We start from the raw sequence: 16,392 nt of genomic DNA, 5'->3' as shown, positions 1-16,392 counted from the left end.
CCATGAGCACCTAAAACAAGCTAGGTTCCCCACTACTCCTACCTTATTGCCTCAAGCCCCAGCCTTGGGCTTACTTGCCCAGCAGTTGTGACTTTACCCGCTACAAGCCTACACCAGATGGCCAGAAGACTGAGACTTGGTGATCCCTTATCTCCCAGGGGCTTCTGGCCTTGTATTGGGGTACAGTCTTTTCCAGGATCATTGTCACCCAAATGCCTTCTCCCAATGTCTCTGATGTCATTGTTCAAGATGTTCCCACCTCCCAGGACTCCTGACTAGCTGAAAAGGAAGCAAGAGAAAGGCTGGGAGAAAGCAGGCAGTAGTAGGAAGTCAGCATCCTGGGTTCAGGGCTGACCCCTTTCCCAGCCTGGGTTGCAGCCTTGGATTCTCTGTCCCTGACCCAGGAGGGGAAGTTTGACTCTACAGGGTGGCTGGCAGAGAAGGTGATATGGCTTCAGAAAGATCCAAAAATAAACTAAACAGTAGAAGAACACTGTGACGGCCAGGCCCCTGAGACCCAGCGAGGGCTGAGCATGGAGAAACTGCTCCTCTTCTAGGCATCTGCTTCTCAGAACCCAAGCTCACTAAGAGCTAATGGGGCCTTAGAGGTCATTCAGGCTGATGTTCTCTCACTTGGCAGAGGAGTAAAGAAAAAGGGGGAAGATGCTAGGTCATGATCACCCAGAAGGCCAGAGGTCCAGCCAGGCCAGGCCAGTGCAAGAAGTGGATGCAAAATATAGGTGCTTGGGCTGGGGTTGTGGCTCAGTGGTAGAGCGCTCACCTAGCACATGTGAGGCCCTGGGTTCGATTCCCAGCACTACATATAAGTAAATAAAATAAATGTATTGTGTCCACCTACAACTAAATAATAAATATTTAAAAAAAAATATATATATATATATATATATATAGGTGCTAACTCCCTTCACAGGAGGCCACTGATGTTGGGGCTGAAGAGAAGAAAATATGAATGAAACTTGTTTCTTACTCTCAAGAAATTTCAAATATAGCCCTTAATTTTTTAAGGGGTACTACTTAGAGATACTTAGAAAATAATAATAATAATAATAAAAGGGAGATCAGTAGAGTAGACAAAGAGAATCAAGGGGAGGGAGGAGGAGAGGGAAAGGGAGGGTAACTGGGGAATGAGATTGATCAAATTATGTTATATACAGGTATAAATATGGCATAACAAATCCCACTATTATGTATAATTATCATGCACCAAAACCAAAAAAATTCTAAGAGTCCAAAAGTATAAGACAAAATCTCAGTTCCTCACTCATCCCAGACTCCCTAGAACCAGCCCTTTGTAACAGCTTCTTTCTTTCTTTTTTGTCTTAAACAGGTCTAGGGATCAAACCTAGGGCCTTGAACATGCTAGGCAAATGTTCTGCCACTGAGCTACACTTCTAGCCCAAACAGTGTCTTGTGATCCTCCTCCAAAAACTTCTATATCACTATCTTGGTACTAAACTACTTTTTTTTTTTTTTAATTCATAACACAATTTCTATTTCTAAAATTCTGAATAAAAAACCAAAGAAATTTAACAACTGATTATCAATTTATTAAAACAGTTAACTTACATATCTGCAATGGTGACTTCAACCTCCAATCCTGACTTAATACTGATAGAAGTAATCTGGCTTAAAGATCTCAGGGGGGCTGTGCAAATCAATGAGTATTTGACTTGTGAATTCTCATCTGGAAATGTTCCCATGTCTTGGAACCTTCACCACAAAGTGTTTTCTAAATTGCTTCGTGTTCAGATTTATCCAGAACCCAGGGGTTGAGACTGAGCTGGAAACCCCTGCCACATGAAACCTGGTAGGCCACAAACTGTGAGAAAAGTGAAGGTCCAATGCATAGAGGTCACTGGTTTTGAGGTTAGGCAGGAGTGCCAGAAACACACTTTAACCTGGTCAAGCCCGGCAGCCCTATCTGCCATCAGGAGATAAGAACACCTACTGGAAGAGGCCAGCTGAGCTCAGCAGTGCCGGCTGAGAGGTACCCAGCAGGTGAGGCTGTTCCCTCAAAGCTAGTGATCCTCACTGTTTGCATCCCAAACCTGTGTGCAGCCTCAGTCTGCCATTAGTTATTGAGTGTCTGGTCCCCACTATCCTGCCTCCTCAACCACAGACCATTTTCTCCTGGATGCCTCCCCCACCCAATCTCTTCTCCCCAATCTCTCTTAAGTACTGCCTCTTCCCTTTCTCATCCACCTGAACTTTTGTTTTGAACATGCTAAACTAAGCATGTGCCCTAGCTACCCTCCAGCCCTAACGAACCTCTATAGGCTAAAACTTCATCATGTGCCACAAGCTGTTCCAGGTGCCTTACACTTGCTAGGTTATCTAACACTTATGACAAGCCTATGAGGTGGTTACTGGTTTTATATACATGAGCAGACTGACACCCAGCAGCATTAAATAACTTGTCTGAGGTGACACAGAGCAGCTCCAGAATCCCTGCTCTCAAGCAAAACATCCCACTGCTCTCTCCAGCATTTACACTTCTCTCTGGTGGGCCAGCATAGGGCAGTTGTTGGCCCTTAATAGGCATGAGGAAAGATGGGAAGATCTCAGAGCAGAGCCCCCGAAACTAAGTGCCGGTGATAATTCCTAGGCCTGCTGCAGGTAAGAGGGCAGCAGCTGCCCTTCTGGTCTCTGGGCGCCCTTGAAGGCAACCTTGAAGAAACACTTATAGCAACTGCTGACTTGCAGAAACCAAGAAGTGATTTGGGACTGCATGCTAAAAACAAGAGCTGGCAACAGGTTGGGTCTTAGAAGAGCATCAGCTCCATATTCCCTGCTCTTGGTGCCCTGCCAGGTGCTTTTTCTAGAAGATCCCAAGTCCCTCTGAGACTCTCATTAGTATCCCAAAGCAAGCTGCATGGTTTCTGTGTACAGACAGAGGGGCCAGCTGGCCCTTGGGGCAGAAGCTCAGCTGGCAGGTGAGCAGCCTGGAATGTCAGTCTGCCCGGATGGAAGCTTCCTGTCATCCAAAGCAAGGGGACAAGAGGCCCTGTAGGTTTAGCAGCTGTGCACCCAGAGGGCAGAGGCTGGATATGCAGGCTACAGACTGCCCTCTAGCCTCCACAGTGAGCATGCCCCTTTCCCTTCACCTCTGGGTGGCTGGGGCCCTGTAGCAGCTATTTTTAGCTCTTGACACCTGGGTATTTTGCAGCCGCAGGATGTCCGGTTTGGAGTCTCTTTCTGGGAATCCCACATGCGGCTGTTGTAAACAGCCCCACGCAGCAGTGGCCTGAGCTGGGAGCCAGTACCAACCCCCCTCACTTCTGCTGTTTGAGATGAATCAAACAGGAAGCAGAGGTAACCATGGCAGTGGCAGCTTGAGCTCCCCAGGGGTGGGAAAGCATTCTTCCTAGCTTCTTGTCCCCCACCCCAGATCTGTTCCACTCTGGTGGCCTCGCCTCATGGGAGGAGACCTGGCTAGATCCTGGCTGGGCCATTTCTCAGTTACATGTGGATGTGGTTCCTGGGAGAGTGCCAGGTCCTTTAGGCCCTGCTACCTCACCTCTCAGACCACCCCTCAGCCTTCCCTACATTGTAGAGGGAGGGCACAGATGCTTCTTCAGGGTGCCAGACCTGGCAAGCCTGCATCCAGTTCCTATGACCACAGCTGCCTCCTTACAGCTAGGCCTGCTCCCCACTGCCCTGCTCACTCAGGGAATTCCTGAGCAAGCAGGCTTCCCTTGAATCTGAAGTTCCTAGATTCAAACCCTCAAATACATAAGTTCCACATTTACCCTCAACTCCCCCACTCCAGTGTCTTCAATCCCTAAGATAATAAGTTCCCCCATGAAGTCTAACCACCATCTTTCCTATCATAAGCAAAACATGCTGAGCAGGCAAGATTTGAGGCCCCATGGTAATATAGGGATAAGAGTTTAGGTCCCATCAGCTTCTGCCTTAGTTTATCCCCCTCCCCCACCCCATGGCGCCCCACTTAGACCAGCTGCTCCCTCTTAGCAGCCAGTCTGAGCCAGTCTTTCTCAAGTGCTTGCCCCAACAGGAAGCACAGTCACCGCCCTAGGGCTGCCTCTCAGGGCGGCTCCTTCTCCCCTCTGAGGTCTCACAGGCATTCCCTTGCTCTCTCAGTCGGCTCCCCCTGGGCCAGACTCTGCTTCCCGGTATATCCTACGCCTGTCTGCCTCTCCCAGATACACCATGAGCCAAGAGATGTCCTCCTTGGGCTCCTCTCGCCTGTGCCACTCAAAAACAAGCCAGCCCATTCACAAGACTGTGACTATTATAACCAGCAAGTTATAATATTAATAATGATAATATTATCCTAATTATTAATTAAGAAGATCAATATTAATGGCATGTGTTAATTGCTAACAGTGTGCTGGTTACCATACTAAGCATTTCACTCTAACCATCTCATGTAGTTCTCACAACAGCCTGTAAGGTGGAAACTGTTATTACAAAGGAGGAAACTGAGGCTTAGAGAGAGAGGTTAAGTAACTTGCAATGGTTGGGGGGTGTAACTCAGTGGTAAAGTGTTTACTTAGTATGCACAAGGCTTGGGGTTCAAACGCCAGCACTACAAAAAATAAAAATAAAAATGAAAGAGAGAGACACTTGCAAGGTCAGATGGATGGTACATGGGGCAACTGGGACTCGAGAACCGAAGGTCATAATCAATACACTGGTGTGTATAGTTAACTCAGCCTACCTCCTAGTAGATGGTGATATGAGGCCACAGAAGGGACAATATAACCCAAGGGTGTGACTCCCAGCATCAGCATGTTCCTACAAAGTGTGCTGTGCTCCATCCAAAAGATATCAACAATAACAAAAATAAAAAGAGATCATGATCTTGGTCTGTGTCCCTCACTGGCCTCCTGTCTCCAGGAGGCCACCCCCCATCTTCACTTCCTTTTTCATCTTATATTTTCCCTGCTTTTCAAATGTACATTTTACCATTTTGTTGTGTTTCCTGTGGCTGCCTCCAGTAGGGTGTAAGTAAACTAGCAGACCTCCCAGGGCTGCTTTGGAAGATCACTCGCTGGGCAAGCACTCTGGAAACTGTCAAGCCCTGTAGAAAATTTGAGTTGCATAACCAGAGCAAGTCACCAGTGGAGTGGTACTCGGGGTGAGTTTCCTTGGAAAGAGGTAGTCTCTCCCTCACTCCCAGGCCTCACATCCAGGCAGATCTTGGGCAGGTGGATGAGGTAGAGGCAGAAGGAAGCACCCACCTACAGAGTGGCTTCCTGAAGACTAGGTACACAGCCAGATGGTAGAAAAAGGCAGAGGCTACCCTGAAAACCCTGGCCTTGGGGTGGGACACTCAGTAAGAACAGGCAAACTGAGGCATCTGAATGAGTCCAGGAACTGCAACAAGCTCAGAATACTGGCACTCACAGGGATGTCACTAATATTAATGACAATTAATACCCTAGAGGTCCCAATCTAGTCATGCCTTAATATCCCCTCTTTTTGCCTATTTTTGGAAAATGGAAGAGATCTTTTGGGGAGATTCTCCAGGTGCCTTGTGCAGCTAGGATTGCCCTTGACACTTAGTCCAAGATTTTTTCAGATCACAAATCCAGCCAGGGTGCTTACACAGCTTTCAGGGAATTCAACAGACAGATGCATGATCTTGGCACCAATTGGAAAAATCAACTGTAATAAACAATATATGGTCAACTGAGGACCTGATGAGATGAAAGTTAACTTCAATGAGATCCTTGACTGAAAAACAAAAACAGTATGTGCAGTGTGATCTCATGTTTTTTTTTTTTAAGAGAGAGTGAGAGAGGAGAGAGAGAGAGAGAGAGAGAATTTTTAATATTTATTTTTTAGTTCTCGGCGGACACAACATTTTTGCTGGTATGTGGTGCTGAGGATCGAACCCGGGCCGCACGCATGCCAGGCAAGCGCACTACCGCTTGAGCCACATCCCCAGCCCAGATCTCATGTTGATAAAAAGAATAACCTAAAAAGGGATGTGAGGAATGTGAAGGTGTGCACTGTGGGCCTATGGTAGTCTCTCTGACTGCGGTGTTACGGTTTTTATTTTTTAAGGTTTGCGGCTCTGTATTGTCCGCTATCTTCAATGCCCCTAAAGTACCTCTGCAATAAGTGCAGTGTATATATGCATGCGCATGCACACAAAGATGGTACAACCTATGGGAGCAAACATCTGACCCCAGGTTCCTATGAGAACTAGGCCATAGGACTTTCTTCACCTCCATATTTTCTTGGACCCAGAATTCTCTGAGGTTCCATGTTATCTACAACCTAGAATCCTCTGCCTCTTCTGAATCATGCTGAGGGCCTAGCCCAGGCTAGGCATAAAGTCAAGCCTTCCTTAATGAATGCCTGTTGGCTGAATAATGATCATTTCCTGAAAGAAATGCCTCATGCCTCTTCCAGGGCTGCTGTGCTGGGAATACTCACTGCTGACGTCACTAACCTGCCCACCCTCCGCTGCTTCATGTTCTTCTTAGGAGCTGTCACCAAGGAGCTAAAATAAAGGTCACTGCAGCAGAGGCTGGCAACGTACCCCATAGCAAGGCCATTGGGGTGGCCTGTCCCAACCCCTCCCCTGGCTGACATAGCAGCCCCTCCCAAGGGCCAGCTGGCTGCATGCTGAGGTCTCCCCTCACCCTGCCCCACTGGGAAGGGAGTTAACAAGAGAAGTAAGGGTCCACCCTGTGACTTCTGGCTACAGATTCCTGCTGTTCCAGGCCCTTATGGGTGGAGGAATCTGGAGCAGAGAGTTTGGCCTGGTTTTTTCTGTGAACTGGGGCTGGGCCCAAGTTTCTGTTCTTCATGTCTTCAACATTCCCTGTCCCTGACCTTCACAAATATGAACAATAACATCAATAATAATGATGAGTATTCAGTGTGCACTGACTTCATACCAGGCAACCAGGCATAGAACTAACTTTACTTTTGCTAAGCCCTTTAATCTTAAGTGGGTTTTTGTTTGTTTTTTGGTACTGGGAATTGAGCCCAGGGACGCTTTACCTCTGAGCTACATCCCCAATCCTTTTTTTTTTTTTTTAAGGCTGACCTTGAACTTTCAATCCTCTGGCCTCAGCTGGGATCAGAGGCCTGTGCCACCACACCCAGCTCCTTTAATCTTTACAGCAACTCCATGAGATTGAGACTATAATTATTTTCACATTACTGATGAAGAAACTGAGGCACAGTGAGGAAGGTGCCCAAGGTCATGTTTAACTGCTTGCAGGAGAAACAGGGATTATGCCAAAGCCATCCATTCCTCCCCATCCCTTATAGGATGAGCCTCCTATTAGACTTTGCAATGGGCTCACAGGGGTCTAATGTGATAATTAACATCTGTAGGGTACTTTAGAATCCACCAAGTGTTCATGTTGCCAAATGGAGGGGGGGCCTGGACACTGAGTGCTCTCAGCATCCTTGTGCACCCATTCCACTGGGATTCAAACCCAGGTCCTGGGCCACTTCTTCCCCCATATCACACAATGCCCACCGCCAAGCTCTCAAGACAGCCCTGAAGTCCCAGAAGGGAGAGTCATAAACCTCTTTAGCTCTGGGCCTCTGGGGACCCGGCCTGCGCACGCAGCCCCTTGCCAGGCCCGGCCGGGTGGGGTGCTGTGCTGTGCCCTCACCTCCGCAGCGTCTCCACCGTGACTCACTCCCGAGACCCGGGGAAGCACAGCCCTGTTGGCTGCCGCTGCCCCGCCTCCAGCTCCCCGCCTCCACATTTGCTAACCGAAACCCGGCTGCTGCTATTTTTAACCCTCCAGCTCCCCCTTGCCTGGGGCTCCCCCCTTCACCCTCCCACCCCCTGCCCCAACCGGGTGCCACCAGTCTGTCATTCTGAGAGCAGTTCTACAACCTGAATGCCCCGGAGGGTGCAGCGGATGCCCCGGACGTGCAGGTTTGTGGGGCAAGCAAAACAAGACGGTTGCAGCCCTGTCGCCGAATTCCCCCACCCCGGACTCTTTCCGAACCTGTAACTCCCAGCCTGCCCTGCTCCTCCCGGCCATCCTGGGGAGCGGCGGTGGGAGGGTTGGGGACTTCTGGGGGCGGGCGCGGGGGATGTTGCTGTAGGACCCAGAGCTGGACTTCTTGGAATGGGCACTACTGGGAGTTAAGCGGAACCCAGGGGGAATGGGGTCCGCGCATTATCCCCAGCTTGTGAGGCTGGCTCTGAAGGCCCAAGGTTTCTGACCATCAGGGTTTCCATTCCCTGTAAGAACATAGGGGAAAAGTTAAGTGGTGTGGAGACAGGGTGGGGATGGAATTGTAGCCCAGAGCCTTCCTCATAGGAGCCTGCTGTGCTGCTCCTGCAGGGAAGGACTGGGAGGGCACCCAGCAGTCTGAAGAAAGGCCCAAGGAGAAGACAGACCTGGCAGTTAGGAAGAGGAGGAAAGCAGACCCAGCCCCCTTCTCTTACTTGAGGGCTCCTCTAAGGAAAGGGCTGCACTTCCCTGCTGGAAGCTCTGGGTCTCCCAGGGAAAACTTCCACAGAGGAGAGGTTGGAGGCCAGAGAGTCTGAAGGCTGCTTGCTGACCTAGAGGAGGAACTTTTCGCCCAAGTTGCTAATGTGAAAGTTAACCCCCTGAGAGAGGATGCAGGGGCAGGGCTGCAGGTGGACCCAAGGGGGCATTTCCTTCTAGCAGATGTAGAGCAGATGGCTCGAATCAGATCCTTCTGCCTCTCTTATCTCAGAGGCTCACCCAGTTTGAAAAGCAGATGCCAAGGGCCTACAAGAGGCTTTGGAGAGCCCAACCAAGGGTCATCTAGGTTCAGACCTCTCCATACCCTCTACTATTCTGGGCCCTGCAGGGCCAACCTCAGCCCTCTCTTGAACCCTGTCCTCTTTCTCAGGGCCCAGGTCCTGTCTAAGCCTTGACTCCCTCTAATTCCTGAGCCAGGTAAATAAATCCCAGTGGCCAGAGGTAGCCAGAGTAGGCTCAGAGGGGAGAGACTGGGTACAGTGGTTCCCAGGCACAGCAGTTCCCAGTGGGGAGACCTGGAGGAAGGGAAAGAAATGAGGGGAAAGGAAAGTGACGCAGGAGAGTCAGGAATGAGGTGGTGCTTGGGAGCTCCAGCAGAGAGGCTGCCTCCTTTCTAACAATTCCATATGGCCACAAGGTCCTGGACTCCACCCCCACTCCAAGCAAGGGAGCAACCTGGATTTTGGCTTCTTTCTGCTCCCCCTGATTTCTCCCTGCTCTGTCCCAAAGGGGCTGCTTAAGTAGAGGAGACTACTGTCCTCCATGCCAGGAGAGAGGCCAGCAATTCAGCACCAGTCCTCAGCCCAAATCCACCACCTGGGTCCAGGAAGTCCTCAAGCAGGACTCAGCAGGCTTTGGGGGCACATTGTCAGTCCAAGGAGGTAGGAGAAGTAATCAGTGTTTCAGCTGGGCCTTCCATGGCCCTATCTAAGGAAGTTCCACCTTGTTATTTTTTATTGCTATACCTAGTCATTTCTATGTAGGGCTTATCACAATGTGTAACTAATCACATATACTCATTCCTTTTCTTATTTTTATTTTTTTCTGTTGGTGCTGGGAATTGAACCCAGAGCTTTGGCATGTGAGGCAAACACTCTATTAACTGAGCTATGCCCTCATATACTCATTCTTTTACTGGCTTTCTTGCTTCTATTTGTCTCCTTCACTAAAGGGGAAGTTCCCTGAAGTTAGATGCTGTGCCTTTGTGTCCACTGCACATCTGTGCCCAGGCTGGCTGGCATACAGTAAGGCTCAGCAAGCATCCAATGAATGGATGAATTGCTGATTGACCAGCTGGGTAAATGAGTGTCCCTGGCTGCCAACATCAACCTTTAGGACTGATATGAAACATTCCAGGATTTCCCCCAGGAGGAAACAATGTAACAAGAAGAACAAGGTCAAGAAGCCTGGGACCCCAGAAGAAAGTTCATCCCCCATCAGAGTCAGAATCTTCACCAGGGGAGGGGGGATAGTAGAGGATAGGAAAGGTAGCAGAACACAACAGTTACTAATATGGCATTATGTAAAAATGTGGATGTGTAACCGATGTGATTCTGCAATCTGTATACGGGGTAAAAATGGGAGTTCATAACCTACTTGAATCAAATGTATGAAATATGATATGTCAAGAGCTTTGTAATGTTTTGAACAACCAATTAAAAAATATATATATATTCACCAGCCCCGTCTGGTCCCCTTTAACACACCATGTGTGGATGTGTGTACATACAGGATTCATGGTTGAGCACTAAGTCCTGGACAAGTTTTGGAAGACTTGCATCATATCTTGGTTCTTCCTTTTAATAACCCTCTGACCTTGGACAAATTATATATCTTATGCAGTTCTGTTTCTTTTTTTTTTTTTAATTTTTAATATTTATTTTTTAGGGGGGCTGGGGATGTGGCTCAAGCGGTAGCGCGCTTGCCTAGCATGCGTGCGGCCCGGGTTCGATCCTTAGCAGCACCACATACCAACAAAGATGTTGTGTCCGCCAAGAACTAAGAAAAAATAAATAAATGTTAAAATTCTCTCTCTCTCTCTCTGTCCCCCTCTGTCTCTCACTCTCTCTTTAAAAAAAAAAAAAAAAAAAAAAAAAAAAAAAAAAAAAAAAATATTTATTTTTTAGTTCTCGGCAGACACAACATCTTTGTTGGTATGTGGTGCTGAGGATCGAACCCGGGCCGCTAGCATGCCAGGCGAGCGCACTACCGCTTGAGCCACATCCCCAGCCCCAGTTCTGTTTCTTTAAAGAAAAAATGAAGAGGTTGGCCCAGATTGGGTTTTCTCAAACAGCTTTGCACTAAAATTACCTGAAGTACACGTTAAAATCTAGATTCCAAGGCCCCAACCCTGCAGATTCTGGAATAGGGCCTGAGGATGTTTATAACACATTCCTCATGTGACTCTGAAGCAAATGATCTAGAAACTGGCATTTGAGGACCATGGATGAAATGGTGCTTTACAAGTCAACATCTGGACTTTCATTTAAAAGCCACTGCTACACAGGTATTCATTCCCCCAAACATGTCCATATACCCCACACAGGGCCATAGATTGCAAAGGTATATACTATACAGATGACACACATCTGTACTATATGTGTGCATACCCCGCTCCCAAATACCCAGCACAGAGCCACAACATTGGTCACAAGATGCCATGGAACCACAACATCCATATTCACAGCTCACAGCTGGGGCAAACAGACACCTACCCATCACACACCCAATGTGTGTGCACATACACATCATATGGAGACTCACACTTTAGAGATGCTATCCTGAATTTATTTTGCCTCTGGGAACTGGTCCAGAACCAAAGGAGCTATGCTCTGCTGATGAAAACATCCCTCCCACCTCTGCCACCCACACCTCTCCCCCTTGCCCCAGGCAGCATGCTGATCACCTCCCCCTTGTGTGGCTAGAGGAGGGCAGTAAAGAGAGATGGGATGAGGAGAGGCAGAGGCTGAGACTAATGACTCAAGTTTCTAGGAGCCCTCCCATATCCAGCACCCTTTCTGTTCCACGGCCCCCCAAGAGATGACAGAGGGCCACCACTGAGCCTCCAAATCAATGCTCCCTCAGGCTACTTGCCTGGATTCCCAGGCCCTGGTCCTAGGAAGCCAAAAGGGTTAATAGGTGGCTAGATCTGGGGACTCCTCCTAATACGTAGGCCTCTAAGGAAAGGGCTGTCTGGGGGCGCTTTCCTGCAGCCCTAAGGCCTAGGTCCCCCAGGGAAGGTTACCACAGAAACAGGAGAAAATATTATAAAGGAAACACAATACCCGGCAGGGTCACCTGCTGACCGGGCTTCCTGCTGTGTTGCCCACCCCCATCTCATTGGCCTCATAGCCTCCTTCTCCAGCCTCGGCCTGGGCCTCCTGGCCAGCATCTCTTTCCTGCCTCCCCTGGATTGGCGGAAGCAGCCTCAAGGAGAAACTCTTTGTGGTCCTAAACATCAGGAATAGCCCAGAGCTGAGCCCCCCATTCCTAATCCCTACCAACCTCCCCACCACCACTACCACCACAGGAAATCAATGCTTCCTGCCCCAGAGGAAGTGCCCATCCAGCTAACAAATCCAACACACACAAATTCATAGTCTAGGAGTTTGAGCCTCCAGGGGACATATGCCCTCCCCCAATCCCAGGTCTTCCTGGGGCCCTGTTCCAGCAATATCCCGCACTTCACTGGAAGTCCCAGCTCTACATCTACGCATGCACCAGGGTCAGGAGAATGGGCACCAGCAGAGGCAGAAAGCCTGGTCCCAGCCTATTCAGGCTGCCTGCCATTCCCTGGCTGGGTGACCCTGGCCCTTGCATTAGTTCATCTTGTCTCAGGCCTCTGCCAACTTCAAAACTACCAGTTCTTAATGAAAGGTCAGGGGAAAGAAGACAAAGAGGAGGTTGGATTACAGAGGCTTCTGTCTTCCAGGGGGTCTTACAAGAGGGTCTCCATTCCCCCCATCACCACCACATAAACGTTTCTCAGTTGCCCAAAAGTTTTATATCACAATTGTGAAACTTTCAACTTTGGAGTCCAAACATTAAAGCTGAGGTCCACTATTCCTAATGGAAGTCGGGGGTTATAATGCACACGCACACGCGCACACGCGCACACACACCTAGTTAGACACTGACTTATCTCTTTGTGGTCAGCCACTCTTGCTCTGTGCTCTGGATAGTGCACTTGGAATTTCTGCCCCATTTAGCGACAAGGAATCTGAGCTTGAAATAAAAGTGGAATGACCTGCTTAGAAATTAAAATGTCCCTGCCTCTACAAACCAAAGTAAGCCTTGGTGGCCAGGGAGATACCCACACAATAGGCTGAACTAAGGGACAGAGTGCTCCTTATAGGAGCACTACCCTCAACCATTCCAGGTGCAACACTAAGGAGTAGCTCTAAGTTTGACTCTGCTCCTGATGCTGCTAGGCAGGAAGGAGCTAAAGGCAGGGGACTAAAGGCAGGGGACTAAAGGCAGGGGACAAGTCACAATGGGTCCAGGACTTGTTCCAGTTTTAGTCCACTGGGTACCATACAGTGAAACTGCTGTGTGCCTCAGTTTCCCTCAGCAGTGACTAAAAAGAAAAATTAGGGATTGAGGGCAGGGGGCAAGGAAATAGCAGGGAGGGTGAGGGAAATGCTAAGCAATGAGAAGCCCAGAGATGGTTTGCAGAAGCTGCATAAGGGCTTGGAATGTATAAGAGGGTCAGGATGAGGAGGGAAGTATGTGTGTCAACCCAGAAGCCTGTGGGATCCTGTCATGGAGAAATGGGCCACCAAAATGCCCCATTAGAGCATAGTAACCTGAGTCATAGTTTCCTTTCTTTTGGCCCAATGGCTGGACTTGAAGGAAGGTCCCCATGGGTTCAGGTGCAAGTCTGGAAACAGGCTGATGGTTCGGATGTTGAGCTCCCATCATGGTTGTTGAGAACCAATGCCCATTCGCACCCTAGAAACTGGCAGGCAGTGGGGGCTTAAAGTAGTTGTTGAAGAAGGGTGTGGGAGGGATGGTTAGCAGCAAGACGGCCAGTGTTCATTGCAGGAGGCCTTCTGGTATATCGGACAGTCAACAAGGACAAGGAATGAGGCGCAGCAATGGCTGGTCGAGGTCAGACACAAATGGGCAGCCAGAGGGAAGGAAATGGGGGGACACAAGGGGGCCTGCAGGCCCCAGATAGCTGTCCTCTAACCTGCAGGCCTAAAAATTGGTAATCGGAATCCAGCTTAGTTTGCCAGATTTGCCTCTGCCCTGCTCTCACATTCCCCGGCACCAACAGACCCTAGGACCCACATTCAGGTCCCCAGCCTTCAGTATACAGCCAGTGGTCCCCACCTTCCGGTTCTCCTGCAGGGACTGCCCTTCCCAGCTCACTTGGGCACAGGTGTCTCTTTACCCTGATGGGTGAGCAAGAGTCAATGCTCGAATAAGTCTCCCAACCCGGGACCCCTCCAGAGGACCATTTTCTCCACCCAAAAATCTGAGTAGGGCCCTGACGGACTCCGCGGGATGAGGGCGCTGATGTCCAGCCCCAACAAGCTGGGCTCCAACTTAGTGGGTCCTGCCCTTTGCCCCTGAACTTCCAAACCTTCCGCTTCGGAGTACCGCCCCCTCCTCGGGCTACGGCAGCCGTCCCTACTTCCCCGGCCTCCCAGCTTGTCCTCCCCGGGAACAGGGGTGATGGAACGCAGGGCCCGGGCACCCACGGCCCGGGGCCTCCCAGCTCCCTCCCTCGGGCCTGTCGCTGCCCCGGGCAGGCGGATGTGGGCGCCCCGCGGGAGGCCCGAGCCCTCCGGCCCCGGAACCAGCTCCGGCCCGGAGGCTGCCCGAGCTCCGCGGAGCCAGGCAGGGCGGGTGCGGTCGCGGGGCGCACACCCGGCCCGGGCCGCGGAGCTGGTCGGAGCCCGAGCTGGAGCCGGAGCCGGAGCCGGAGCCCGAGCCTGGGCGGGCTGCGCTGGGTGCCGCACAGGGCGGGGCGGGCGGGGCGGGGGGCGGCCGCCCAGTACTCACCAGCGCCGGGGCTGTGCATCCAGGGGCCGGGGCCCTCAGAGCGGGGGGCTCATGGCGGAGCGGGGGGCTGGGGCGCCGGCCTCACATCCCCCCAGTCGCCGGAGGCTGCAGAGCGACTGAGAGACGGCGAGAGGAAGGGAGGGGGCCGGGAGGGGGAGGGCCCTGGCAGCCCGGCCGGCCGGGTAGGATGACAATGGAAGGAAATGCTTTATCTGAGTCTGAGAGCGGGCCAAGGGGGAGGGGAGGGAGGGGGCAGGCGCTCGCGGCCCTGGGACACACCACCCCGGCAGACACTGCACGGCGCGGCGCACAGGCGGGCCGCAGACACTGCGCGCCGCCTGATCGCGGCGGGGCGCGGTGCACCGCCTGGCCTGCAGCCGAACCCGGAACGCGGGACTCGGTCCGACCCGCGCGCTGCAGCCGAGCCCCAGCCGCCTCGCGGCGCTCCGACCCGAGCACAATTCCCGGAAACCCAGATACCTGAGCTCACGCACCCTTGCATACAAAACGAGCATACATCCATGTTTACACAGGGGCAGGATCATTTACACAGACACATGCTTCAGGGAAGGACCCCCCGTGCACACACCTATGTACACATACAGTCCGCGAGCAAATAGTCGCATACAGGGACAGATGGACACGCGTCGAGTCCCATACAAGGTCCCACGCAAGGATTCCCAGACGGACACCCCCAATATCTATCTATCTCTCTATCTCTCTCTCTCTCTCTCTCTCTTTCTCTCTCTCTCTCTCTCTCTCTCTCACACACACACACACACACACACACACACACACACACACACACACACACGCCTCGGGAAAGTTCCAGGATCTGATTTGAATCACTGCCAGCCCTCCCCCACTGGCACACCCCCCCCCATTTCTGCTGAAGGGAAAAGAAGGGTCCAGCCTGTTCCTATTAAAAGAAAAAGGGGATGGGGGTGGTGCAGATTTTGAAAGTTTTCTTTCTTTCTTTTTTTTTTTTTTTTAAGAAATTTCTCAAGGGATTTCCTTCCCTCCTCTCCTCTTCCTCTCTTCCTCCCATTCCTCTCCCTCTACAACCCCCCCTCCTTCTTTCCCCCTCCCGGTCCCTATGAGTCAAACTTCAGCAATGTGCCCAGTGTCCCCCAGTGCATTACAGCGGATCACAGAAATGTTCCAGTCTGTGAGTCGGAATGTAGCCGCCTCCAGCCCTCCCTCAGCTAATAAACTCAGCTCAGGGTAGGCTTTGCAAAGCGGCCCTCCCTGCCTCTACCCCCCTCCCACCCACTACCCCTCTTTGGGCTGGAGAGAAGGTCAGATTCAGAGGTCAGGGGCTGAGGACCTCCCCGTTGTGCTTCCTGGCCTACTATCAGCAGTGTCAGCCTCCAGCAATATGCTGGGTCAGAAAGCTCCTGGGAAGGCCAGAGGTCCCTGACCCAGAAAACAGGGCTCTCCTATAGTGTGGGTGAGGTGCCACTGGAAAGCAGGGAGCAGTTAGTTTCCTTCTGACCTGAACCTACTCCCTCAACCTTAGGACCTCCAGAGTTTACAGAAGTTGGGGCAGACGCAGTGGTGGAACCATGTTAGATTGGGAGCAAGAGTCTAGAGGGGCCTAGAAGTGTTTAGCCATGCTGAAGAAAAACTTCTGACCACAGACTTATTCCCTCAGTCACTGCTCTGGCCTGTGATGCTTAGCTGCTGACTTCCTATTTCAGGTGCTTTTCTTGACCCAGTGCTCACTGGCAGGTAGATGGAACCCCTCTGAACTTGTTAACTTATATTCACAAACTCCTTTCCTGACATTCAAGTTCTCCTATAACATGGTACCATGCTACACACCCCTGTCCTTGCTTCCTGATACTTAGTGATTAATGATGTTATTTATTATTGGTAGTATTATTTTTTTTAGTAGACT

The 16,392-nt window shown here is 50.9% G+C and overlaps 1 protein-coding gene across 6 annotated transcripts in view; it reads right to left on the bottom strand.

The window, feature by feature from the left end:
• Positions 1-14,698, bottom strand: part of Hdac7 (histone deacetylase 7) — a 37,061-nt gene extending 22,363 nt beyond the window's left edge. For 2 of the 6 annotated variants that reach the window (XM_078014808.1, XM_078014812.1), the window contains exon 1: positions 14,493-14,698. In XM_078014808.1, coding sequence (XP_077870934.1) covers positions 14,493-14,511 — 19 coding nt within the window. In that variant the 5' untranslated portion in view covers positions 14,512-14,698. Of the gene's footprint in view, positions 1-13,288; positions 13,769-14,492 lie in introns of those variants that run through there. The other 4 variants (XM_078014811.1, XM_078014807.1, XM_005324864.5 and 1 more) reach the window with 4 other exon arrangements.
• Positions 14,699-16,392: the final 1,694 nt, after the last annotated feature.

This window comes from Ictidomys tridecemlineatus, chromosome 6, assembly GCF_052094955.1.
Source record: "Ictidomys tridecemlineatus isolate mIctTri1 chromosome 6, mIctTri1.hap1, whole genome shotgun sequence".
NCBI classification, from domain to species: Eukaryota; Metazoa; Chordata; class Mammalia; order Rodentia; family Sciuridae; genus Ictidomys; species Ictidomys tridecemlineatus.
The sequence above is the reverse complement of the archived record's forward strand: the minus strand, read 5'-3'. Positions and strand labels throughout refer to the sequence as shown.